The sequence below is a fragment of the Talpa europaea genome, assembly GCF_964194135.1.
Source record: "Talpa europaea genome assembly, chromosome: 5".
Taxonomy (NCBI): Eukaryota; Metazoa; Chordata; class Mammalia; order Eulipotyphla; family Talpidae; genus Talpa; species Talpa europaea.
Genome location: NC_140071.1, coordinates 116,086,991 through 116,112,416, shown reverse-complemented (window position 1 = coordinate 116,112,416; position 25,426 = coordinate 116,086,991). Strand labels below are relative to the sequence as shown.

The 25,426-nt window shown below is 37.5% G+C and overlaps 1 protein-coding gene across 2 annotated transcripts in view; it reads right to left on the bottom strand.

The window, feature by feature from the left end:
* The window catches only part of FRYL (FRY like transcription coactivator), a gene marked incomplete at both ends in the record, with an annotated part of 139,115 nt that overhangs the window by 42,031 nt on the left and 71,658 nt on the right, over positions 1–25,426 (bottom strand). For both annotated transcript variants that reach the window (XM_084233592.1, XM_084233593.1), the window contains 15 exons: positions 941–1,126; positions 1,963–2,066; positions 2,724–2,874; positions 3,837–3,949; positions 4,475–4,559; positions 6,247–6,415; positions 9,550–9,690; positions 10,049–10,308; positions 13,098–13,266; positions 14,218–14,317; positions 14,609–14,763; positions 15,596–15,706; positions 18,264–18,424; positions 19,944–20,116; positions 23,226–23,317. In XM_084233592.1, coding sequence (XP_084089718.1) covers positions 941–1,126; positions 1,963–2,066; positions 2,724–2,874; positions 3,837–3,949; positions 4,475–4,559; positions 6,247–6,415; positions 9,550–9,690; positions 10,049–10,308; positions 13,098–13,266; positions 14,218–14,317; positions 14,609–14,763; positions 15,596–15,706; positions 18,264–18,424; positions 19,944–20,116; positions 23,226–23,317 — 2,170 coding nt within the window. The remainder of the gene's footprint in view (positions 1–940; positions 1,127–1,962; positions 2,067–2,723; positions 2,875–3,836; positions 3,950–4,474; positions 4,560–6,246; positions 6,416–9,549; positions 9,691–10,048; positions 10,309–13,097; positions 13,267–14,217; positions 14,318–14,608; positions 14,764–15,595; positions 15,707–18,263; positions 18,425–19,943; positions 20,117–23,225; positions 23,318–25,426) is intronic.

Genomic DNA, 25,426 nt, shown 5'->3' with positions numbered 1-25,426 from the left:
ACAAAGACTACTTTAATGTCTATAATAATTACTATTATGTCAATTATTAGACAAGTTTAAAGGTTACTATTAATGCCCATATTTATAAAAAGGTGAACATAAACAATAAAAACAATCTATGGAACTGAATAAAAATGCTTTAATACAAAAAGTGAACTTTATTCCATTCACCAATCAGTTCTAAAAGGCTAGTAAATTTCTTAATAATTGTTTTCCTACTAAATACAGGGTTAAATTTTAAGTAAGCAACAGGATTTTATCCAAGTAACTAGAAAATCCATTAACCCTGTATGCAACATTGTATGATTAAGGAGAAAAGTAATTTGCTGCAAATTTTTAAAATAACTATTTTCTATGTCATCTTTATTCATTATATGATTTTTAAGCATCATATAATCAATAATTATAATAATTATTAATCTGTTGGCACTGATAAAGGGATTAAGTAAAATAAAATTTAAAAAAATTAAAAAGGCTCTCAGGAAAGAAAATATAACTTCCAAGTAAAAAGACTTCATATCAGCAATTAAACTTAACTTTATAGTCTCACACTCAGTACTTCAAGATGTATAATTTGGAACGTACTAGACTTCAAAATGTATGTCATTTTAAATGCAATAAATATAGTTAAGTGAATGAAAAATTTATGTATAATGTCTTTTGTAAGTTTTTAGATCTTGAGGAAGGAATCTAAATTCAACATCTTTTGCACAGTATCATCAACTTACAGGTTGAGAACTTAAAATTTTTATGACAAAAGATTCTTAAAGGCAATACAAACTCAAATATTCCAACTCATCAGTAGTACTTAAAATGATAAACCTACATTAAAAGTATACTCTACTTTTCAACTTTTATTCAATTGACTGTCTCTATGACAGGATTCCAATGGAACAAAGACAGATCCCATTTTCAAACTGCACACTGTTCAAGCTCCTACCTGTGAAAGTATAATCTAAGTGTGCGATCTGTTTGACGGTAAGCACCCTGGGCTCGTTAAACTCCTTGTTCCTGAGAAGGACAGAAGCAGCAGTTCGGATGTTACTGCTGGATCCCATTACTATTAACAAGTGTAGAAGCAGGCGCTTACAATGTTCGTACACCTCAGGGTGGCAGTGGTCAAACCCTAAAAAAGACAGTAGAATGTAATCAACAAAGAGAAACAAGGGGCATTCTTGCTACCAAATTCATATTTTAAAGAAAAGTGGCATTACGTACAACATTTTATTGACAATGATATACTACAATTTTTTCTTGATTTAATGTTTCTATGCACTTTTGCAATAGCCTATTATCCTATTAAGTTTTCAATGTGCTTTATGTATAAAACTTAGTAATCTCTTAGGAAATATTATTGTTGAATGATACTAGATGAATTTTTTAAAAGGCAAGTATATTCTTGCACTTAGCCACACTGCAAAGCAGAGGATGTTTGCTTGCCAAAGGAATAAAATAACAGTATGTAAGAAAGCCGCATATCAGGAGAAGATGGATATCTGGACTTGCTTCTGGAAGCATCCAGGTCTTGATGGCGTGAAGGATCCCCCGTGTTTGCTGCAGTTTCCACTGTAATCATCAAATTGTCCACATTCTTATTTTGGGGGGAAATACTAGAACCTATTTCAATTTTCCTTTTACTTTGAAAGTTTCCATTCCCAGAGGTAAATTAATTTTACTCTTGCTACAGCAACAGAAGTTTTTCTGCTAGAAGGCAGGAGTGTGGGTGGTAGTGGTGGGGTGGGGGGTCATGGAATAATGATGGGAATGGGGATAATGGCTTTGTTTGTGGTTAAGAGGGGGGCTGGGAATCACTAGAAAACAAGAGTCATCAGAAAAAGTGTCACAGAAACAGCATTCAAAAATAGAATCATGTAGTTCATGAATCGTGATGTTCCTAAAAACCAAACCACTTTTAAATTATCACACAGATATAAAAGAAATTAAAAATCAAATATTTATTACCTATAAAAATTGCATGAAGAAGAAGATGGAGGTAGCTTCCCCATTCCACCTTCACACTGTGATCAATGATCAGATCAGTCAAAAGGATCACAGCTATGTTACACCTATGACAAAATCAGAGTGTGATTAATGTCTTCCTAGACTTGAGTAAACCTAGAGAAAAATCTTGTGTAAATTACTTGTATTTTATGGGAAAATACAACTTATCAAGAAAAAGGAGGAAAAGAAATACAGCTGAAGAAATCATTAAGTGATAGTTTCAGGGGAAAAAAATATGTGCTGAGGTCTCCTTAAAGTCAAGGGCCTTTTTTTTTTTTGTCATCTTCAACCCTAAGACCCAGCACACTGCTTGCCACATAGTAGGTGTTCAATATAGGTTTGGTACATTAACACATTTTGAAAGAATGCAGTCAGTATTCTATTGTGATTTGGCTAAGTAGAATTCAGTTTAAGTCAGTTCACAAAAAATAGTGCCTTCCTACCACAAAATATTTTTCAGATGTAGTAACTGGGTCCCAGAAAGGTCAAGTAACTATGCCAGACACCCAGAAAAGCAGCAGCAGAGATTTAAGACTATTCATTGTACACAGTTAGAATTCTGACTTTTTAGATTTCTTAAAATCGGAACATATTGATCTAATTTCTTGCAGTAGCTAAAGAAAGAAGATTGCTTTTATTCTCTGTTGTAGATACCATAAAGAAAGCTGAAAGTGTTAAGCAGCAATTTGGCTTATATGAAATAGGAAGACGCTGTAGTCCACCTGTGAAGAGGTAATCCAGGTGATGACGTTTCAGGCAAGTAATCCACCAGTGGTGACCAGCAGCCTCCAGCTGGTGGGAAGGGCAGTGGCTCTCCTTGATTATGCTCCATCACTTTCAGTCGCCAATTAGAATAAAGTGGCATTGAGTCACCTATCAAAATAAAATGATCTCATTTTCTACACCATCTATTTTCTGCCAATATAAGCAAACTCTAGTAAGACACCAACTATTTATAGCATTGGAAACTGATGAAAATAATTTCCCACTATTTCAACATATAGATGCTAGGAAGATCTGGGTACAAATAATAGCAAATTAAGCAAATCAGAGAAAGAAGTATCAATTCAGGTACCATCCTTTATATCAAAGCAAAACTACATTCGCACTTCATGATTCCATAATTGACGTCCAAGCCATGATACCACATTAGAGGTGAAAAGGCCTTGTAGCAAGGGTTTTCTGGAAATTTCCTCAGTTCTAAATTTCCTGAGATAGGCCAGCACAAACCCATCTTAAAAGAAAATCTGCTCTACTGCAGTGAGGCTGCAGGGTGTAGTAAAAAATATCAGGAAATGTGAATTCTGTGTGACGTGGGTAAGTCACTTAACCTCTCTGGACCTCAGTTCCATCATGTGCAAAATGAGGAGATTGGACCAGATCATCTTTCTAGTCCCTTCCCTGTCAGAAGACATGTGCTTTTATTCCTCCCCCCAACCCCGCCCCTTTGCATTACAGTGAGACTTGGGTAGATTGTTCACATTGCAACTGCATGGGCAAACGTTTCAGTAAAACATGACTCAAATGGAGAAAGAGCAAACCTGTTTCAAAAAAGCAGCTTGTTGCCAGTGCCTGCTTTAATTCTATGTTTCTTGACAACCCATTCTTATGTGCCTTTTGCTTTATCTACAGGGAACCTATGCTTTTACCAACAAATGTCCCTCTGCTCACGTTGCTTCTTAAAATCAAAATGTTCAGATTACGTTGGAACACCACTAGTGGCAGCTAAATACTCTTCTTAAAAATAATTTATTGGAAAAATATACTTATTAACATTAGTGTAATTAATAATACACCTTGCCATTGTAATCATAAAAACATTAGGAATTTATTACTTTTTTCTTCTTCATAAGATCCTCCAGAGCTGCTACTGTATCGAGACTCTAGTCTGTGATGTTGACGATTTAAGTGACTGTTTAGTCCACTGTAGATGTCTAGGAGCACATAGCTATGGGAATGATCATTGAAGTTAGTCACAGTTCATGGCAAAATAGTATATGTACTTTATGTTTCACTTTCTATGGTTAAAAAAGAATACAGCACAAAAATATTAACAAAAGTTTATGAAACATATTAATTTCTACCTTGCAATTCACAAGCTTAACTTCTTAAATGTCAATTATTTCTATCTGAAGGCTGTCCTTAAATTATTGTGGTAATAATGTTCTGGTGACAACTATCTTATATAAAACAGGTGAAAGAAATATCCATTTAAAAGTTTAAAAATGTAACAACACAAAGAGTGACTGACATACTCTATTGAACTATCCATTAGAGCTTATGGAACAATCTAGCATATGAACATCTTTAATGTTGAACAGCCAATGTGGAAAAATTTCCAATAAGGCAATATTTCTTCACCAGTATTTAAATGCAGTGAAATACACATTTCAGTGCAGAAATGATCACTTATTCTGATGACAATCAGTATTTATCAAACTGAAAGGCTAATGAAGACCAAAGTACTACTTACCTCTCTTCAACATTCTCTTTTAAGGGCTTATTATCAGGGTTGCCCTCTGTGGGAGCTACCATTGTATTGCTACTGGAAGTAGTTCCTGTAATGGGAAATAAGACATTATCTGAATTTAAAGTGTGGGATAACTCAACAAGGACAAAAGATTGCAATTACAGACGTCAAACACCACTGACATAAGAGCAAAATGACTTCTAAAGAGGAATTTACTTATAATGACCAAAATAAAAGACAACAGTCACAAAATTATGGATGATGGAAAACCACCAGATGGAAGTAATTAAGTGTTAAGAAGGATAAGTCCTAAGATGAGAGGAGGAAATCAAGTAGCTTCCACAACTGTATTGTTGTGCCTCCAAAGATTGTGGAATTAGTGGCACCTCCCAAAGTAGGGGTTGAAAATGGTACTAAAATTGGCAGGATTGGTTGACAATCTATTTTGGGAGCAATTGATCCTCAAGATCAACCCATCCTGTTTCCTATACCTGGATGGCTGTCTCTTTTCTTTCCAAGTCTATTCTGATGAGAGCAAATCAAAAGATTTCTGTACTGGGGGACACCATGTACAACTGGAGGAGGTGCTTTATTGAAAATATGGGGAATAAGTGTTGACTATATAAATATTGTTAATAAAAATTGTTGACATATATGTACATGCTCCTATACCTTCCACTCTAGGCAGTAACTAATAAGAGTTTTCTCTGGAGAATCTCAGTCCAAAATAAAAAGATCTATAGATATTTACATCAATGAAAACATCATACAACAAAGGACAAAGTCACAAGCGTCACCATAAACTATATAGCAGTCTATCAACATTTTAATACCCCACTCTATGAAAGACAGGCTGTGTAGAGAACTGGTAGCCTTTTTTTTTGGCGGGGGGGGGGGGGGGGGGAAGGCCCAGAACTGGTAGCCTTTTGAGGAAAAGTTCTGACCAAAACGAATCAAAACAAATGGCAGTATAGAGAAAATAGAAATATTTTCTAGAAGAAACTTCATTTTATAGAGAAAAATACAATACAACCATGGAGCATGACCAGGATGCTCCAAAAAAACCTTTTAATTAAAAAAAAATCTCATTGGAAATAACATTCTAGCAGATATCAAAAATTCAATAGACGCATTATTAGATATCCCCCATGAAGAAAGAACAAAAAGGCTAGGAGAGGAAAATCTTTCTATTTAAAAGACTTCCAATTATACAGATGTTTATTAACATGCCAAAAACCATTTAATATAAACTGAGTGACAGACTTTCATAGAAATTTAATCCACATTGTACCAATTTTCAATAGAAGCTATTCTTTCATAGACATTGTTCTTCAGCTCAAAATATTACAATTATGATATCTGTGTAGACATCAAGTACATACACTCACATGATTGAATCTTAAGAATTATATGTGCCCAAATAATTATAATAGGAATAACTTCAATAAGGGTTTTCTATTTTTAACACACTAATCATATTCATTAAAAATGCATTTGTTGCCAAGGAATATATAGGTCTATATTCTGTTCTGAATACATAAATAATCTCCCATAATATGAATCTCTACACTGTCAAATAACTTTATTTTTCCCAATGGAATGGAACTTTAATACCTGTCAAATATCTTTGATCATGTGGGGTTTACAACGCTTGTCAAATTCATGACCATACATGATGCACAATTGCTTTCAGTTTCCGGACGGAGATGTTGAAAGCAAACACTGGCTTTAAAGAACAATTAAGTCAAAGTAATCAGTTAAGAATGACTTCTCACCTGAGGTGACAGAAGGGACTTTATAGCTGGAAGTGACGCGGTAATACGGTGGGTTATCCATATGAGTGACCCCAGAGCTGACGGGCTCTGTCAGCTGCAGCTCACCCACCAGCTCTTCCAGCAACTGCATTGTTTTGTCTCTACCTAAATATACAATAACTTTCTTCACCTGTTGTTCAAGAAATGAAAAAGCACAATTAGAGTCAGTAAACCTTTAAGCAAAAAGTGAGTAAGTATGATGAAATGTGAATACTCATTGATCAGCAGTAAGACATTAATCAGCTTTCTAAATACTGGCTTTCCCTTCTCAACATTTTATCTCATTAGGATGAAAAATACACACACACATATTTTTTAAAGACTTATTTATTTATGCATACAAGAGCTGGGGTACAAGCCAGAGGTGTGTGGAGAGGCAAGAGGATCCACCAGAGACAGAGTGAGGAGCAGAACAGGCAGAATGACTGAAATACACTGCTGAGGGGAGCAGTGGGCGAGAGAGGAGAAGTCTGCTGTGCCATGTGGGTAGCTCCCTGGCCAGCCAGGGATCAAACTCATGCTGCAGATAGCTTCACAGTGCTGTGCTTAACCACTTGCACCACCGGGGAGACCCGACAAATAAATATTTAATGGTTCCCACATTGCTATTTTCTTTACTTAAAAAATTTACTTTTCTATAAATCAGTTCCTTTTTCAACAAAAAAATCATTTTCATTAATATCATCCTAAGACTTTCCTATTATTAAAGCCAGCCTACCAACTCTGGACTTATTTTTTATTCTGTCTTTCCCATACTCTGTATTCATCCTAGTAGTACAGAGCAGTGATTAGGAGTAAGGAACTATTATTAAACTAGGACTCAAATGCAAAGACTGGTTTGGACTGTAAGTGATCTGGAAAGTTCCCTTCAGCTTTTTCCTCTGCAAAATGAGGCAGTAGCACCTACTTCAGATGATTATTAGCATTAAATAAGTTATGATTTACAAAATATAATAAATACCTATCACATAATGCAAGCTAAGTAAGCGAAAATACTTTTTTCAGTAGCGTGTATTATACGTCTATTTCAGCATGATGCCTAGTTGAAAGCTCCCTTTTGATTGCCCCAGCTCCCTTTTTCCTCCCTACTTTAAAATGCTGTCCTAGCAGCACATGCACCATCATTGGGAGCTTGCCATAACTCCCCAGTTAGAACCAGAACAAGAGTCCCACGTGATTCATATGCACAAAGATGCACAGCTCTGCTGCAGATGACCCCTGAGCAAATCATAAAGCATAGTTTATTCTATCGTATCAGAAATCTTACACAGGTTACCCACTGGTAATTTGACCTTTTCCACACAGCTCTTATTGACCCAACTTGCTCTTCTCACTACTAGATATTCTCTGCTCTCAGGTCAAGTCTTCTATGCATTCCTGCCTCTGGGCAGCTGCTCTGCCCAACTGTGAAGCCCTCCGAGGTGAGAATCCCAACCCCAGCCCTGTCAACTCTTCAAGTCCTACCCCCACTCCACCTCGACTGCCTGCTTTCAGGAAGCTTGCACTGACTTCCAAATAGATCTTGGTTGGAATTCCAATTCTACTGCATGCTAGAGCTACCTAGCTGTGTGACCTTGAGGAAAACCCTCTTCTCTCTGATTCATCTGTAAAATTGCAGGAATCTCAACAAACTCACAGATTTATTGAGAATTAAAGCAACATAGATGAAGTGCTGGTACCAGGCCTGGGCTACAATACTTAAGAAAGTATAATAAGTTATAATTAATTACTGCTATTAAAAATGGCACCTTTTAAACTCCCGGCAAAAGACTATTTCCTGAATTTCACCTGGCTTCTTGGTATTAACCAGAAAGAGGCCAAGAAGCCTCATTCTAGTTCCCACCCCAATTCACTCATTTATTCATCCAATTAATGGCTACCTTCTGTGTGCTTGGGGTTATCCCAGGCTCTGGGAAGATAGAATGAACCAAAGCGACAAAACTTCCTGCTTTTAAGGAGTTCACATTTGAGGCAATTAGGTAAAATATACAATAGGTTTAATGATAAGTGCTAGGAAAATGAACAAAGCAGGGGGGAAACAAGAAGCGTGCCTATGGGAGCAGGGCACTTGGGGTGCTGGACAGGGTGACTGCAAAGGTCTCCGAGAACTGGCATATTGAGGAAGACCTGAGAAGGTGAGGGAGTAAGGCCGGGGTGGGGGTGGGGGTAATCTGGGGAAAGGGAGGAAAGTGACCGCATAAACCCTAGCTTATCACCGCCTGGTGTGGTGGTGAAGCAGCAAGGGGTGGTGGCTCAGCACCATGAGGAGGATTTAAGGGCAGGAAGCCTGAGGGCCAAGATTAGGAGATGTAGTCAGGGAGGTCAAGTGGGATCACCCCCCCTAGCCACCTTCTTCTCAGAGCTTGTCAGTGAAAATTTTCAACCCTGTGACCGGACTTCAGACCAGTGTTCTCGGTAATCACATTTACTGGGGAAATGGCTGGGTAGAGCAGAGCTATTAAGTGGTCTCTTTAAAGCAGGATCTATAAGAACTTTCAGAGCCAACATTCTGCAGAGCTAGCCCGCCGTGGAACATGCCCTTAGGAGATAGATGCTGCCACATCCCTGATCTCTAGATCCACATACACATGTGCATTTGTCTGCATACATATAGATTCAGTATAGCCCTCATATTTGATAGCTTCATGCTGTTCTCTTAAGTTGAGAGAATGTGAGTGTTACTTTCTCTCCTAGAAGGCAGACTGCTGTATTCGTTATCGTATACCTCTTACCATGCTTTCCGTTGCTCCCAGAATCCCATATGGACTGAGTTCCCCCTCACCATTCTGCTCTAATATCCCAAAGCCAGTTCCAGCCTCGCAGAAATTATAAACATCTTCAAATTTGCAGTCCTCACTTCATATTACTTTCTCTCTAGTGTCATCTCTAATCCTCCCCGACAGTGGTTCCTAGGTTTTTCACCTTCATTCAGCACTCTGCAATTTTCCTTTGCAGCCTTATCATAGCTGTACTTTAATGTACTGATTTAATCATTAAAAAAAAAATGCACTGTCAGTTCAAAGAATCAAATCTGTATAACTCATCGTGCCCAGAACCTAGCAGAGTGCCTGGCCTATAATGACGCAAGCAGATATTTGTCAAATGAATCAATGAGTCAATGCAGGGGGTGTTTCCTAATGGTCTTCATCCTGGCCCTTGCATTGCCTCTGCTAGTATACTGTCCATGCTCTGATATTAAAGGACACCAGGAAAATGTGTATCAAAAAACGAAAAAGGGTTAAATGAACTTGATTGACTACATACGTAAGGCAAGAGGCTTGGTTCACTGTTCACTCCACAAATGCTGATGAGAAAGTGTAATATTATTTTCAGGTTTTTCGGCCAGCCATCTGCAAGTGTGGTCCACACATTCTCCACCTCCGACCAGGCCAGCTCATCACCATACTAGGTGCAGGAAACACAACACACACATGGTCAGGAATGACTGTCTAATAAATACCAAACTTGTCACCTCATGAAATACTAGAAAATAACATTTTTACAGCAGCTTTAATCTTTTCCTTATTTTAGAGGAATAATCATTTCTTCCAATAATTTAAACAAAAATACCATGAATCATGTGTGATTTTTAGCATCCGTCTGCAAAAAAATACATATCTAATGAGAAGGTCTTCTAAAGAAAGCAATTCATCATGCCTGTTTGGCTATCACATCATCATCCGAGCTCTTCATCTGTTCCTAACCTTGCTCCTCTTAACCCAACAAACCCGCGCAGCAATGGCGAACGTAAAAGCCATTTTACCTTTGCAGTCATGTACATCAGATTGTTCAAAACCATTGCAGTGGCTTGTGGGGATCCCCAGCCTTCTCCTCGTAACCATCGCCGGCTAGTCACCATAAGTTCTCGGTCTCTTAAGGAGTCATCTTCATCCTCGTCATGTCTCCGTGCTGTGGGCAAAGGTTTTAAATCTACCAACTCGATGTTGTTCATCCACGGTAACAGGTAGTGTAGCATTACCTGCCTCCCAGCAGGATGAGCGGTCTGAATTCTCTGGCTTATCTCTGTAATTAAAACAAGCCCACAGAGGGCACAACTGATGAAACTAAGGTTCCTGTGATTTGCCCTGAAATTCAGTATCTTGCCCTTACAAGAAAGGTTTCATTTATTACAATAAAAAAATTGAGTCCTGTTTCCCCTTTTTAGTAAGTATGAGCTTGCTGACATCGCAGAGAAAAGTAACAGCTAACATATATCACATTCTTAACTTTTATATAAAAATAACTTTCGTGGCTAAAATTAATGTGCACTTTTGGTGGGATCATAAAATGGTACAATTGCTATGGAAAACAATATAGCCACTCCTCAAAAAATTAAGACCAGAGCTAACATATGGTCAAGCAACCCCACTCTGGGTAGTAGCCAACAGAACCAAAAGCAGGGTGTGAATGAGGTATTTGTGCATACATGCGCGTAACAGTACTATTCACAACAGCCAAGGCGTGGGAGCAACCCAAATGGCCACTGATAGATGAGAGCATAAGCAGAATGGGGTGTAGACAGTGGAACATTTACTTGGTGGCCTTAAAAAGGAGGGAAATCCTGCCACATGCGGCAACTGGGGAAGCGTGAGCACCAATGCTGAGCAAACAAGCCAGTCACAAAAACGCCCACACTGCATGATTCTCCTTGGATGAGGTATCTAAAGTAGCCAAATTTGTAGAAATAGAAAGTAGAATGGTGTTACCAAGGGCCAGGGAAGGGGGAAAGGTGAGTTATTGTTTAGTGGGTATAGATTTTCAGTTCTATAGGGTGAAAAATTTCTGGCAAGTATTTTACGAGAATGTAAACATACTAGACCTACTGAAGAATAAAATCAAGATGACTAACAAAATTTTATTATATGTGCTTTTAAACTGCAATAAAGAGATGTAATTTTAAAATAAAAATCTTTATACATGAATTAAAATTAACCCACAAAGAATCTCATGTAGGGTTTTGGTTCAGCCTAGGGGAGAATCCTCTGAGGTGCTTGTTATTTTACATTCATCTCATTCAATGCACATGACAAACCTGTGAGGCGGCCAGTCAAGGGGCATGCCTAAGGTCAGAGAATGATCAAGTGGCAGAGGATTCAAATAACAAGATTGAGTCCTAAGTCCGTGAGTTTTAATAGAGTACTTAATATCCAGATATAAATAACTTAAAAAATCCTTCTCCTCAATACTCCTTTCGGCTCATTAGGCCTTATAATTATGCATTCATAAAGAGATGATAATGAAGTGCAGTGACTGGAACTTGCTCTGGCATTGCACACCCCTGGGTTTGAGTCCCAGCACTACCACCTAATAGCTGCCTGATCTAGGGCCAACTGTCAGCATCTGCTCCCCAATATATTATTCTGTAAAAAGAGGGTATAATAGCAGCTGCCTCATGGGATTATTGAACAGATTCAATAAAGGGCCACTGAAGTGCCTGGTTCAATGCATACATTTATGCTCAATACGAACTTCTTACAAGAATCTCATTCTATTCATATTATTATTGCTTCCAGTATAAAATATTAGACTTAGAACGTAGGTGAATAATGAGATCCATGCTGAGGGAGAGTCAGCGTGATTGGGAGCTGGGGCCATGGCAGAACCAGCCGCAGTCCTTTCCAATGACTTCTGTGGCTCCTAAGGGCCAGCTGGACCCTATCGGTTTCTGGACAAGAGTCCCAAGAGAGGCCCCAAAGAAGTAAAATTAGTACTGGTGTATCAGTTGCATTGTAATTTTTGTTGATGACATCCCTATCCATCCTGGAAAGACTGTGAAGATTTGGGAATAATGGCTGCCATCTATCTACCAGGGCAAACAAAACAGGTAAACTGCTTGAAGAACCAAAGGTTAGAAGAGTTTAGGTTGCTTTCCCCCCAGCCCCCATTCAGATCAATTAGGAATGGGAACAAACTATTTCTACTACTGAAATAGCTAACATGGAAAGATGCCAAAGCAGGTTAAGCTACTTTGTTTTAAGCGCAAATGGAAGAAAGGATCCATTGCAGTGACCTGTAATTCCCTGGACTCCCATTCTGGTGCATGTCCAAAATTCAGCCTAGAACAAGATCTTGCTGCAGGTGAAAAGCAGGAAAACTAGCTGTGCGTCTGTGCAACAATGAAAACTTTTCAGTTAAAAAGACAATATGGGGGTATTGCAATAGCATTTCAATAGGCAGAAAGTCAAACTAGTTGGAGTCTAGAAATTGTCCTAAATCTGAGTCCTGGAAGACCCGAGAGGTATGAATTTTGCCTGTCACATGGCTCTGCTATTCTAGAAACCTCTGGCAGGAATACTTGTGGGCTCCAAGGAAAGTAAGCCGGACAAGAAAGCCATGTGTTCTGCTTAAGGAATGGTTTTGCTTCAGGCAGTGCAGGACATTTCCCTGTGATCCACGGTTTTATTCACAGAAAGATGCCTGCATCTTTATCTTGCCCTTTTTTTGTTTTTGTTTTTAAAAGACAGGACAATACACAAGATATAACACATACCAGAAGAGTCAGGAAGTTCTAGGTCTACTAAAGAAATATTTTTAAATTACACATGAAGCCCTCTTTCAAACTCCCTACTCCTCGTCATGGAGTGGGGTAGAGAAGAGAAAAGGAGTATGAAGTCCTGTAGCGATTTCAATAAATTAATAAAAACCTAAATATCATGATAGTCAGTATTAAGAGTTCTTATTAAAAAAAATTCTCTTATATAAAAAAATGTTTTATGATTCAACTCAGATTTCACATATTTCAAATTTCCTAAAAGCAAATTTTTGGGGAATGACTGCTAAGGAAAAACTACCAACTAGTTCAATGACCGTACCTGAGAATATGGCGAGAGTGAGCTCAGGATATGCCCTCGCTAATTCCTCAGACAACTGATAATATGAAACAGAATACAGATGCGGAAGAGGAGACAGCTGGCTGAGTACTCCATCTGTTCTTTGAACCTCCAACTTGTGAGCATAGCGAAACATCTTCGGTTCCAGGATCTATAGGAATGTAATTCCATCAACTTAAGGTTTACAGGCCCTCTAAATGATCAGCTCTAATTAAAAATAAATCTTCCAAGGAACATTCTAGTTTAAAACTATTTAGTGATACATATATGAGATATAAAGCATTTCAGATGTCAATCTCTAATTCCACAAAATGTTTTTGAAAGACTCTGTAACTGTTTAAAAGGACTAATATTCCTTTTTGCCAATATTTTGGATTAGCAGCATAGCCTGAAAGTACCTTAAGGTGACTTAACATACAATTATTTGAAAAGATTTATCACTTCTCCAGTCCAAAAATATGGCTATATATAACATGTATAAAAAAGAAACTTCAAACAGGTTTTCATCAGACTAAATATGGAATATAAACTAAAAGTCCTTTTGATGTCACCTTATGTGAAGAACTGCCTACTGAACTTTTCCTACTCACCAGGACCACTTCAGACTCTTAAGAGAAATCAACACCTACTTAAATTCCATTCCAGAACCTCATCCTGTTATTAAATAGTATATAATAATAATATATCCATGCTTGGTGAGTTAGCTTTCTAGGTTATTCAGTCTAATAAAGAAAAATTATACCATCCTTAAGAGCTAATTACTTTTCACTATTCTCTCAAAAACATTTGACTCACATTCTTCTTGTTGCTGAACAAAAACAGTTAAATGAACACATAGTTTCTAACCACTCAATTTTTGTAAGTACTTTCACACACACATAAACATGTGTAGGGGGCATTGTGCATAATCCCCTACAGTACACTTTTGAATAGTCTATATTTATAAACCTCAGTGATCCATATTATCTTTGTTGTCAAGTTTTAGAGATAATTAGGAATTGATACCTTACTACTAAAGCTAAATATTAGTATACTTTCAAAGCAAGAACAGATTGAGCTTCATTAAGTCCTGAGTGAAAAAAATTAACAACTGTTGACAAACCTGTAAAAGTTGCATAGCAACTTCATAGATGCTTCGAGAAGAATCAGCTGCTTTAAACAGTATCAGATTGAGGAGCATCACTGTGTCACACTGATAATCCCTAGGGACAAATTTTAAATGTTAGGTACATCATGTTTAGAGGCTTCACACCAGTTAATAAATATGACATACAAAGGGCAAGGCTGGAGGCATGCAGTGGCTAAGCCTATGAGCTGACTGGTCTCTTTTAAGGCAAAAGGAGCAACAGATGCATGGTGAACATTATCCTTATTTTGGTTAAGTTTCATCAGCGCTTAAGAAAATACTCATTTTCTGAAGTATTTCTGAGTTCAAAAGGGAACATTTTCTCTAAAAATAAATAACTGGAAATAAAAGACAGTCTCTGGAGTACCTGTTCTGGAATACATTAGCGATGGCTTTAAAGCAGCCAGCTGCCACCCTCTTGGAACCAGTGTAACACCGATCCACAGCCCAGTACATCAGGTTGCTCTGATCCGGGTTCAGCTCCAGCAGCAAGGTGACTGCTTCACAGCCCAACTGATGGACCTAAGTCAAAGTCACAGAATTGCCCAGGATAAAGAAAGTCAGCTATTATTTAACTGTCTACTTCTCAACATTTTTACTAATAAGACACACTGCACATTTTTAATGTATTTAATCACAAAATCCAGTCTGTTTTGGTTCACCTACTTCTTATTTGATTCAGACAGCAGAAAAAACAACACGGACAAATTATACTTAGCCTCCTGCTTTCTACACAAGACTCTGAATAGCAGGATTCCTCCAGCAGAGCCCCGAAGGCGGTTGATGAATATCAACAGTGATTAAGTGCTTTCAGAAAAATGAGTTATTAACCTCTCCAGTTACTTTGATTAAGCTTTATTCTTTGATTAAGCTTTATTCTTATAGCTCAATAGAAAAATTATTCCAAAAGGGAAAAAATAAGGATCCTTATTTAAAAATGTGAACTCTATCTGTGTATAGTATGGGAGTAAAAGGGTAAGGAGTAGGGAGGACAGGGAAGAAGGATTAATTAGAGAGTGGTCCAAAAAAAGAAAATTAAACAAATTACATAGTTCTTCCATGGAGCTCAATGTATTCTATATTAATATTTTATTGATTTGGAACTCTATTGTTAAAAATGCACATTTTACTGCATTAATCCTATAATGTAAAAGGGAAATTAATCAATGAATAATAAGAATTAGAAATTTCTTAGCTTAAGGCAAAAGGCACAACATGGTATTCTATTTAATTTTATATAATTGTTTAGTGCATATAACTTACCTAAAAGGGACTTATTTTCAGTGGCCCGTACACAAACTCCTAATAACATAACGACACTTTATTAGGACTTTGAAGGGTCCGTCATAATTACCTTTTTGTCCAGAGAGTCCAAAATGTTATCCAACCATTTGTACAAATAGCCATCTGATGAAAGTCCTACATTATCTGCAACAGGGCCACAACATAGTACAGCAGACATAGCCTTCAAACAATAATATTAGAATTACATTTCAAACATTCAGGAGGTTAAATGCTGGTTGCTTAATGAGAAGAGGCGGGATGTTTTGACTCATGCTATGTAGCTGCAGTATCTTAATTCATTTCTTTACAAAAGTCAGCATGGCTGGATCCCCCATACCTCTTGCTCCCAGAGGCCCTGAGGTAGGTGCTCTGTTACTTGCTACAGTTTTGCAGCAGGGAGAGGGGAGAGGAGCCTTGTGCACAGTAGTGTCTATTCCTGGCAAACAAACTCGGGGAGGATAAGCTCTGGTGCATCCAGTCTGGTACAGGGTGCCTTGGCAGGGAGTATGAAAGAACATATTGCTTCCTGAATGGGGCAGATCAGTCAGCCCTGAAGCATTAGTCAGGTACAGCACCATCCTCTGACCCTTTTCTCCCAACGGAGGAAAGAAACCTGCTGAGAACTGTGGGGCGCTGTAATACTGAGATGGTGACCTGGGGAGTAGACTCTATGCACAGAGGGGAACTTGGTCTGATGTGAGGAAAGCAACAGTGACTACAGGCTTTCCAGCCTGAATGGTGCCCTCCACACCCAAGACGGTGAACATGCACACTTGCTGCATCTGGGATCCTACGACCCATAGTCCTCCTTCCCACTATCTTGATAAACAGATGCCAAAACTACAAATGCCACCTCCTTGGGGGGAAGCATTCAAAAAAGGTGCAACTCTGAGAACACAATATGGAAAAAGATAACGGAGCTGAATTCCAGCTTCATGACTCAGAGCTGAAAGAGCTAACAGAAAGAGCAATCCTGATGCTCAACGAAGTCTGAGACTCTCAGTTAAACACAGAAAGGCAGGTTCAAGACATCAGAAAAGATAACCAGTATGAAAGGAATTCTTCAGCAAAGAAATTGAAGCAATTTTAAAAAAACCTAAGCAAAAGTGATAAATATGAGGAATACAATGAAAAACTAGAAATGGCCAAAGAAAGCTTAGTAAGTAGAATTAATCTTGCTGAGGAAAGAATTTCAGAAATAGGAGCTAATAATAAACAAATAACTCAAGTGGAAAAGGAGAGAAACATAAGACTTAGGAAAAATGTAGAAACTCTATGTGAAATATCAGACTATATTAGAAGAGGAAACGTAGAGAATGTGTATCCCAGAAGGGAGGGAGAAAAGGGAATAGAGAACCTAGTCAAAGAAATACAGCTAAGAACTTTTCAAATTTAAGGAAATAACCACCCATATATAGGTAAGAAGCAGAGAGAACACCCAAATTTCCAAATGTGAAACAACTTACACCAGGACACATCAGTGTTAAATTATGAGAATGACAAAGAAAAAATTTTAAATGTTGGTGGTGGGGGGGAGCATGTCATATCATACAACAACTCCTTCATCATGCTCTCATCAGACTTTTCAGCAGAAGTCTTACACAGCAGAAGAGAAGGGTCTTCTCTTCACAATTCTCTTCACAAATCTTCTATTCACAATTCTAAAGAATATAAGCTGCCAGCCGAAAATGCTCTATCTCACAAATTATCATTCACATATGATGGTAAAATAAAGGCTTTACTGGACAAATAAAAGCTAACGGAGTTTATCACCACCCAACCTGCCCTACAAGAAATGCTCAAAGTTCTCTACATGAAAAGAAAAAACAGAAGAACACAAAACCTTGAGCTAAGTGGTAAACAGGAACGCAGAATCAGAAATAAACAAGAACAATATGGAACCACAGCAAAACACTGAAGGGGGGAAAGAAAAGCACAGAATCTATCTAGACAAATGATTAGGCACCAACAATGCAAAAAAAGTTTGCACAATCAACCAAAATTTAAGTCTGTTTGTCTTTAGATCCAGGGTGAGATCACAAAAAGACTATTCTAGATCTAGGAAGTTTAACCCAACCCTCATGGCAACCACAAAACAAAAATGTGGAGCTAAAACACTTAGAAAAAGAAAGGAACCGAGAGAAGCTTTAAGGAAATATATCCAAATGAAAAATCAGAAACACTACGTTACAAGGCAACAAGGCAGAATGAAGGGCACCTCTGGACCTCCAAGCCTGCCTGCTCTAACTAGGTTCTGTCACCTCCCTGCCCAGCTCCATCCTTCCTTGGGGGAGTGGGGGGGGGCAGGAAATCTGGAACTTCTCTTTTCTATGGACATTACACTGTCACAACTAGAGAGCTTAATATGCACACGCGCACACACAAAGATTGGCAGTAAACAAGCCTCATAACAATAATCAATCTAAATGTGAATGGTCTGAACTCATCAATTAAAAGACTGGGAATGACAGGTTGGATTAAAAAAACTACCACTGATCTATATTATCTCACCCCGGATCTAAAGACAAACAGACTTAAATTTTGGTTGATTGTGCAAACTTTTTTTGCATTGTATTTTACATATTTAAATGAACTTAAAGTGTTGGTACACAGCAGGCAAATATGTATTCTAACAGTACCTGGCATGCTGAAGAAATCCTTATCCAATGTAATACCAGGCCCTAACTGAACTTCACTCTTAATATAACAGAAAAGAATTTAGATTTCTATGTATATACCTTTAGTGCACAGTATTGATGTCTGTTAATTTGCATATTTCTATCACTGTATCTGTCCAAGGGAGTAAACATGATGCTAAAAGGACCTGCCCAGTGACTGAACAGCATAAAGAGACTGTGACGAAGGCTCTGTTGAGGAAAAATACTTCTTCTCTGGTGCACTGTAAATAAAAAAATGATGGGGAAAATTAATTTCTTTTTTTTTTTTTTACATTAACATGCATGTCAACTTATTTATTGCAGGTGCAATACTGCAAAAAGAATAAAGCAAACATTTTCATGCTAACCTACCAAAAACCTTCATAGTAATAGGATTCAGTACATTATGTGTAAGTCACAAAGCTGTTGTCTGTGTCACCAGGTAGCAAAAGCACTGCGTGAGCTACTGCGTCCTGATGAGCAGGATTTTGCAGCAGGCACAGTGCCATCTGGAGGTTGCAGAGAGCTGGAGTCAGTACGCTGCTTAATCCTGGGCTCCTTCACTAGTTACATGCTAAACTTGGCCATGACACTAACTTGAACATACCTCTAGATCTGAGTCTGTTGGTAAGAAAGGGCTTTGGACTAAATTGTTTTTAAACACTGTATGTTTTCAGCAGCACAGCTGTCTTTATAAAAGAATCCTTACATGGCATCTTGATATATGAAAACAGACAAAGGGGAGCTGATCTATTTAAAGCAAGCTGTGAGGCTTGGAATCCACACCCACTCTGCTGCCTCTTGCTGATGGCACCAGAGAACCTTAGGAGCCTGAGATAAAACATCATTTGAAAATTACTGGTTATATGCACTCCAAGCACTCTGTTCACTTGAAGATTTTGTTCATTAAGTTCTCTGCATCAACTCTTGTTAAAGAAACTCAACAGTATTTAAAAAAAAAAACCTCAACAGTATTAATATATCTTTACATCGGTAAGTTTCAGATCAGAGTATTTGTCCTTCTCCTCTAAAGGTATCATTTGTCCCTAAAATTCAAAATAAGGTTCTTGAATTTGAAATTATTGTATCTTAAAGAAGTATCTACAGGATCCTTTTATAAAATGCAACCTGTGCTCTTACTTTAAAAGTCAACTATTTGCATATGCTTTTAAGGTAACAAAATAACTTTAAAGGTAACAAAATAATTTGCTTTTTCAGAAAGAAAAAGAAACTGTATGCCAAAGGCTATAGTTACATGTTTATGCCTCATGCTTATAAAGAATTTATGATTTTTCTCAAATGCAACTGCATATATTAATTTTTCTACTGCCTAAACCAGTGTCTGGGCATATACCATGTGTTCAACAATAAGCACACATCTGTTAAAGAAATCAATCAATTCATAGTGTAGCCTTATATATTTTCCTATTATTTAAAGCTACTATATTAATGCTTATCTCAAATTTTATTTGGAGCATTATGCTTTTTGCTCATAGAGTTAAGAATAAATTCTCAAAAGAACTTATTCTATTGACTTCTTCAAACTTTTGTGCGCATATCTTGATTTCTGTTGAAAATCTATGATAGGACTCTGATTTGCAACCACTGTTGCTAATTGAAAGGTATCACACCACCCAGGACATACTGACACCTTTTTCCAACATGTCCACAAGTTGCTTTATCAACTTACATTACAAAACCTCAGGGGAAGGAAAAAAATCTAAACGTCCCATAATATTCAACAATGGCTGAAGATAGTACCTGGAACATTCTGAATGATATTCGCCACTAAGGCACTAAAATGGCATCGTATATCCTTCAGTGTGTCAGAGTCCTTTTCATTTTCTGCTTCCAGGAGTTGTCTAGTTAAATCTACATACTCCAGTAAAGTGTTGTTGAGGAAATGTGTTTCATTATCAAGGCCACCACTTGCACTGAAAATATTGAGGAACACAAAGAAAATGTGATTTTAAATTACAATTTAAACCAAAATAAATTCCTAGTTATCAAATATTGCCCAAAAAAACCCAATAACAACAAATCTATATTAAACTTTGTGCTGCAGTATGCAATCCAATTACAAAAATGAAATGAATATGATTTGGGCTTGCTGAAAATACAGAAATAGATAGTGTTTCTTAATCAAGGAAGTGCTACTACAATCTATTCAATTTTTTAAAAAAGATTTATTTATTTATGCATACAAGAACTGGGGTGTAGGCCGAGGTGCAAGGAGTGAGACGATTCACCAGAGTGGGGAGCAGAAAAGGCAGATCTACTGAAATACACTGCTGAGGGGAGCAGCGGGAGAGACAGGAGAGATTTGCTGCACCATGTGGGTCAGCTCACTGACTGGGCATTGAACTCATGATTGAACTCATGCCACAGTGGTGCCTAAGCTTGATAGTGCTAAGACTTTAAGCCCCTCAGCCACCAGGGAGGCCGCCCCAATACACTCAATTCTATAGCTAACTTCAATCAGTTATTCTGAGTGCTGGATGTTAATTCCTCTCTGCCCAAATATATAGCTTTTAAAATCAGGAAATAAGGAGGCATACGGGATAGGGAAAAGTAGAAAGAAAATAGGCTAGTTCTATACATTCTAGAAGGTGCTGCACATATTTATGTTATGCCTTTAGCATAATCCATCCAAAGGCCATTGGGTACTTACTCTCGGCAGGATTCTGGGATAGGTATTAGGGGCTATAAAACTTAAGGATAATTCAAGCAAGAATGCTGGTTTTCAAATATTTTGTATAGACCTACAGAGTTATCTCAAAAATCTACTATAACTCGGAGAGCCTTGACTGGAAGGGGCTCATTTGGTTTAAGTCAAAAGCTTTGAGTTTGAGTCCTATCCTACCAGTTCCCACACAGGCGGTCAGGGTGTACTTCAGAGCATTGCAGAAAGTGTAACAATGAGGGACTGTATATAAAAGGCCTAGAAAGTACAAGGCCTGCTATAAGTACCATATAAATGATTGATTATCTTATTTACATTTATTTTGGGTAGCTTTTCCTTGCTATAGTTGAAAAGCATGTCTAAAATGCATGATTTTAAAAGTAAGAGTAATTTGTCTAGTTGCAAATTGCTTCTTATAATCATCTAATATCACAAAAACAAGCAAGAAGTCAAAATGGTACTACAGCATATTAAAAGATAAGCCTACAACAATGAAAATAAGTTGGATGAATTCATGACAGTTTTTCCCAATATTTCTTAAATGAGTGTTTTTGAGCACTAGGTTATGACTGCTCAGTACATGGGAAACCTATACAGTAGTTTTCTTAAGATAACCTGGGTCAGAACAGGTCACCACTTAATAAATTTTGAATATTTAAAATGCATCATTCACATAAGAACAAGTGGGTGAACAAAATATGGCCCTCTGCCTTCTTGCACTTCAGAATTCATCTTTTTTTTTAAGATTTATTAATTTATGCATACAAGGGCTGGGGAACAGGCCAGAGGTGTGGGAGGTGAGAGGATTCACCAGAAACAGAGTGGAGAACAGAACAGGCAGATTGACTGAAGTACACTGCTGAGGGGAGCAGCGGGCGAGACAAGAGAGGTCTGCTGCACTATGTGGGTAGCTTCCTGGCTGGCCGGGGATCGAACTCATGCTGCAGAGGCTGTGGATTGCTTCATAGTGTGGTGCTTAACCCCTTGCACCACCAGGGAGGAACCATCTCTTTTTTTTTAAATGAAGGAACAAGAAAAGTCTGCAAGAGTGATAGTCTGATAGTTATTTCTCCCACAAACCAAAAAACAGAAGACGTAACTGTGTTTAAAACCACCACTGCTCATCCCTGTATACAGCTTTTATAAATTTTAAATATAACATGTTGCAGTTCCCCCAAATAGCACCATTCAAAGATTCTTCATTCACTAATACTACATTTAAAGCAACCAAACACACACACACAAATTCACATGTATTAGGTTGTTGATTTTTTTGTACCAAGTTCAGCAAGTTTCAAATTTACTTTTGCTAACTTTCATGGTTTTATTTTTGTGGAGGACAGAAAAGAGAATATTTCTTTTTTTCTTGCTTTTCATTTGCTATAAAAAAAAGTATATCAATGGTTTAAATTCTGATTAGAGCTATGTATTGAAAGCACTTGCTGAAAGCATATGATGAAAGGTGTTAGGCACATTGAGAAGCAATCAGGACAAAGGCTAAACTAACAATCCTATACCTGTTTCATTATTAGCACCTTTTTTTCAGGATTTCTTTACAATTACTTTTTTTTGGAAATGGTCAGATCAAGTTTTGATTCTCTGCCAATGGTGAGGTAATACTGTTGCCCTCTCAAGGAAATAGTTATTTTCTCAAGGGTCTGGTCCTGAGGTCAAGATGCTTTACTATAACAATCACCCCAGGTTTTATGTCTTATTTGTGAAGGAAGGAAACAGTTACGAAGTATGCTTATGGATTTCATATTTTTTCCTAGACTAACAATTGGTTGGGATAAGACTGCAACCTTATACAGGCTTCCCCAGGTCAAAAAATTTTCCATGTAAATTCTAATAATAAAATTAAATATAAATATTTCCATATAAATTAGTCATAAAATTAAAATTCATAAAAAATTATAATAATTAGGTAATGTTACCAAAACTAACCTAACCAAAAATAATCTAATCAAAAGCTAATCCACCAAATTGTACCAAATAGGGATGTTCTACTTTTGGATAGTGGTGGAAGCTATAATATTTAGCCTTTAAATATATTTTAAGTTCTGGAGAAATAAAGCTTAATAAAGTGAGGTAAATTATTGCCCAGATCACTAGATTCCACAAATATTAAATCATAGGAACTCTATACCCATTTTTTGCCTGAAACAATCTATTACTAGATTCTTCAACACACCTTTTAGACACTGGCTTTTCCATCTCTGAGTATATTTACAGTGAAGCAGAAATGTTTTCATTTTTCAAAGATGCTTTTCTGTTTTTATATTGCTATATTTCATGCCAGAAAAAAAATATTATGTTCCCTAATCATTCCAAAGTTTTAAAAAACAAACTCCAACACCGACCTGTGACTAATGACACCAGCATCTGCCAGCAGTTCAAATATTCGTACCAGTTGTACTCGTAAAATATCTCGACGCCTGCGCCGCTTCATATTCTATTTCAAAGATACAAAGATATTAATTACAAATCATCCAGGAAGTTGACAGAAAACTTGCTGGTGCAACTTGGTCAGTATAAGGCGACCATCTTAGTTTCTGGGCTCATCAAACTATTTTGCTTGGGCTATGCTGATGGTGAGCACTCTGGGGGTCTGCCTGCTTTGAATCAAAGAGGTGCATAAGGTAGCTGGGAAATAACAAGCCAAATAAAAGCAAGTAACATTTTACATGGTGATGCCTTTTGTGTGGGACATGAAATTCTACAGTTACCTTACAGTTAATTTCAGGTGACTTGCTAATCAGATAACTTTAGGAGAAGTGCAGTGATTAGTAAACTCAATGGTAAAGCATCCCTAAGTTGCTCTCCCCAAGTATGAAAATACCAGAAAGGGGAATGAAGAAACCCCACAAGGTTTTGCCCATGCCACAGTTTTCCAATTAATTTTGGAAAAACCAAAAAAGTCTTTTGAGTGTTATGGCATGAATAATTAAGTTTATCTTACTAGGGTCAATGAAAGAATGCCAAGAATGAGAGCTGTAATGTCTTGACTTGATTCTGCTTCTAAGAATAACTCACACTATAGCATACATATCTCCTGGATCACTTTCTTCCATGATGCCTTTCTTCTGTAATTATTTCATTTCTGATGTAAATTTCCTAATACAGACCAAACAAAACTGTATTTATTAGGCTTTTTATTTCATGGAAATGATCCAGTATTCTGCCTGCCATATACAAGCCAATTTGTTGACATTAATTTATTAAAGTTATAGGTTCTCTTAGCTCTTTATAAAGTTTAGAGCAATTCATATTGAATGGGATGATTTCATAACAGTCTGAGGATTTCCATAGTTTTATTACCTGTTTTTGTTTAATCTTCAATAAAAAGACTGACTCTAAAGATCTCAAGCTCACCTCATGTTCAAGGTACATTACTGTTACATGTAATGACCTGCTATGATGATTTTGTTTCCTGTAACTCGGAAATATAATATTGGCACTTAATTTTGTTTCCAATCCTATTTCCCTGTAAGAAATCATCCTGCACTATCGCTGAAATTATCATTACTATCACTACTCTATAGGACTGAATGAGAAAAAGGGAGAGAATTATATAAGAGGTATTAAAGTTTCTAAAAGAGAAGCAGTTGTCACCACTTCCCCCTCTCCTGCTTGAACTCCCCAGTGGACATCCAACCTTAATTACAGTGATCTCAAATAATATTTGGCACAGCAGTTTCATCTCAGGGGCTTAGAAAAAATTATTTCTGGGCTCCACTGAAGGGATTTCTTTCAGCAGGCCCAGAAATTGAAATTTTGACTGTAAGCTCTCTGGGTCATTCTTTGATGCTACAGGCATATGGGACCAATGGCAGACTAGTAAAGCTTAAGCTAGTAGTCTTTCATGAGATAGTTCTCACCTTGCTTTCCTGACTAACCAATCTCTTTCCCCATAATATGATCACAGAAAATTTGTAAAGTCCAAATTATTTTATATAGCATATAAATGCTGTTTTTCTCTGCACAGAGTATCTTTCCCTTGCTTGTCCATGGAAAACATCTTACAAAGTTCACCTCAAATGATTACCTCATTGACCGTGAATTCTCTTACATTTGGAACTTTATTCACAGTCATAATACATTTTATATTAAGGTATACGGATCCACCTATCCCTCTAGACCTGTTACCTGCGGTTTCTAAAAGTTTCTCAAAACCTGATGCCAACTGTAGATATGGGAAGCTAGACCTGGTAAAACAGGGTCCACAGGCTGAATCTGGCCTGCTGCTGCTGGTTGCTGTAAATAATTCCTTACAGGAAGACAGCTGCACCCACTGGTTTAGTAGTCTAGGTGGCAAAACTGAGTTGCTGCAACAGGAACAACATGGACTGCAAAATTGAAAATATCTACCATCTGGCCCTTTGCAGGAAAAATCTACCAACCCTAATCTAGACGGAGTATTCCTGTCCTCACTTCAGCTAGAGCAACTTAACATGTCTTACAAAATGGCTTTTTGCATAAGACCCCTGGGGGGTTGAGGGGAAAGAGGCTTGCATATTTGAAAGAAGGTTGAAAAGTGCCTTAGACTATCATTGGCCTTCTG